General features: G+C 39.8%; 1 protein-coding gene across 1 annotated transcript; it reads left to right on the top strand.

The window, feature by feature from the left end:
• The first annotated feature begins 1123 nt into the window (after window positions 1-1123).
• On the top strand, window positions 1124-2501 carry LOC21396138 (3-ketoacyl-CoA synthase 5). Its single transcript, XM_010110771.2, has one exon. The coding sequence runs from the start codon at window positions 1137-1139 to the stop codon at window positions 2499-2501; it is 1365 nt and encodes a 454-aa protein (XP_010109073.2). The 5' UTR covers window positions 1124-1136.
• Window positions 2502-2799: the final 298 nt, after the last annotated feature.

The raw sequence follows: 2799 nt of genomic DNA, 5'->3' as shown, positions 1-2799 counted from the left end.
ATAATATAACTCTATAAGCAACTAATTAACTCGAGAAAAATAATAAAAAATAAAATGTTATCCATACATATGGTTGCCCCGCATCAGAAGCTGTGAAGGTGACAAAGTACAGGCCCGTGTGAAACAGTAGTTTTAATTAATTTCTCCGAGCAGCAAAATATATGGCCCCACAATTAATTTTATCATTTTTGCAACTTTCTGATCAGTTTCTAGCTCACGGATAAAGCCCCCAGCAAACTTTTATTTAAGGGGAATTTATCTGGTATGACTAGAAGAATATATTTTAAGCTATCTGTATCATAAATTATATATTTTGATTAAATTTAACGATTAAAAACTGAGTTTTACCGAAAAAATTCTTTTCTCATCAGTTTTTATACTATTATTTTTTTCTCTTGAGGCCGTTCCCTACAGAATTCCCACTTGCTACGAGACAGATGAAAAAGAAATCAAACAACTGTCTACCTCGAAGAAATAACTTCGAAAAATTGCACCTTATCTAAGAAGAACACTATATATATAGTTAGCTCACCAAGCTATATCTCAAATTGAAAATAATGATCAAATTGGCCATCAGACTCCGACCAGTTGATCATGTTTGGTAGAGGGATTCGTTCCCTGATTCGAATCATGATTCATAGTTCGCTACAGTATTTTTTCTCATAAAAAATTCACATAAATTAAAAATAATTTAAATCATATAGTTTGAATTCTCCAACTAAAAATAACAGTAGCAAAATACTTTCTAATATTTCAATGTACCCTACACATGGTAAAGGAGGAAGTTTGACTGACTCGACACACAAGTGTGACCATTCAAACCTTGTTTTCCTCCCCCCTTTATCTTGGCTATTAATATGATTGAATTTATTGCACGTACTCCCACCTGCCTGCCCATACAGAAATCTGTACCAACTAGGATTCTTCATGAAAGACCTCATTTATTCATCTATATTTATGATATTCGCTTCCCAATATCACCTCAAAACCCCCCAACATATCCTACTAGGCTACCACCACACACCACTCTATAACTTTGTCTCCTTTATCTTGTTTCCATTCATTCCTTACAAAGCCAGATGATTCGTTCATTTTTGTTGCAACTTCTCAAGTACTTCACCCTTCAAGTGTTTGTGATGTACTCCACCAAATTAGCTTCACAAATTCTCCTACAAAAATGGAGTATATTTCACGTTTTTCTCCTCTTGATCACTTGTTTAATTCTCTTCTTCGTTCTCATTAAACCATACATTTTAAATTCTTCATCGTCATCATCTTCAGTCTATTTGGTTGACTTCGCGTGCCTCAAACCACCAAGCTTCTGCAGAGTACCTTTCTCCACCTTCCTCGAAAACGCCTCAAAGTTCCGATCTTTCGACTGCGAGAGCATGGCTTTCATGGCCAAAATCCTCTCTTCTTCAGGCCAAAGCGAAGAGACCTTTCTCCCACCAGCCCTACACTACATCCCACCAAAAATCCACCTCCATGAATCTATCAAAGAGGTCCACATGTCACTCTTCACCGTCATGGACGACCTCTTAGCCAAAACCAACCTCTCTCCGCAAGACGTCGACGTACTTATCGTGAACTGCAGCGGATTCTGCCCCTCTCCTTCTCTCTCCTCCATTGTCGTTAACAAATACGCCATGAGAAGCGACGTCAAGAGCTTCAACCTCTCCGGCATGGGGTGTAGCGCAAGCGCTCTAGGGATAGACTTGGCTCAAAACCTTCTTAAAATCCACGAAAACTCAAACGCCATTGTTCTCAGCACGGAGATCTTGTCCCCCGGATGGTACTCCGGCAATGAAAAGCCCATGTTGCTTCTCAACTGCCTCTTTCGAATGGGAAGCGCAGCGATATTGTTGACCAACAAGAAAGAAGCAAAAACTGTTTCAAAGTACGAACTTATCAAAACCCTAAGAACCCAAAGGGCCTTCGAAGACAAGGCTTATCTCTCAGCCATACGCGAAGAGGATTCAAACGGAAACCTAGGAGTTACTCTCCGAAGAGACTTACTCCAAGTCGCCGGAGAGACTCTCCGTTCGAACGTCGCCGTCCTGGGGTCGTCGATACTGCCGCTAAAAGAGAAGCTCCGTTACGGCGTTTCGGTTCTTATAAGGCGTTTTTTGGACAAGTCTTGTGAGATTTACGTGCCGGATTTCAAGACAGTGATAGAGCATTTTTGCTTGCCGACTTCGGGAGGTCCGGTTATAAAGGAGATCGCGAAAGGTTTGAGGCTTGGAGAGAGAGATATGGAAGCTGCTCTTATGACGCTTCACAGGTTTGGGAACCAGTCTTCTTCTTCGCTTTGGTATGAGTTAGCTTACTTGGAGGCTAAAGAAAGGATCAAGAAAGGTGACAAGGTTTGGCAACTTGGGATGGGGAGTGGGCCTAAGTGCAATAGTGTTGTATGGAAGTGTGTCAGGCCCATTGTTGGAGAGTCCAATAAGAGCCCATGGGCCGACTGTATACATAGGTATCCAATTGTGACCAGCCATTAAGGAGGTTGGCTTGGGTGTGACTTGTGAGTATTTAGTATTTACTATGATTGGTACTTGTTTCATTACGTATTGAACCAAAAAAGAAAAAAGGTATTTATTATTGCGTACCAGTTCTGTTTCCAGAATCCAACCTTTTCTTTTGTTTTGCTGCACAGACTCTGATTCAATACTATCTCATGTATTGAAAAAAATTGATGGAATTAACGGTGAGATGCTAAACTATATTAGTAATTTTCATCACGTTTTAATAAATTTCAATATTTTTTTTTGTAATATTATGATTTAACGGTCTAAAGTT

The sequence above is a fragment of the Morus notabilis genome, unplaced genomic scaffold (assembly GCF_000414095.1).
Source record: "Morus notabilis unplaced genomic scaffold, ASM41409v2 Scaffold399, whole genome shotgun sequence".
NCBI lineage: Eukaryota > Viridiplantae > Streptophyta > Magnoliopsida > Rosales > Moraceae > Morus > Morus notabilis.
This window is presented reverse-complemented; position numbering and strand designations above follow the sequence as displayed.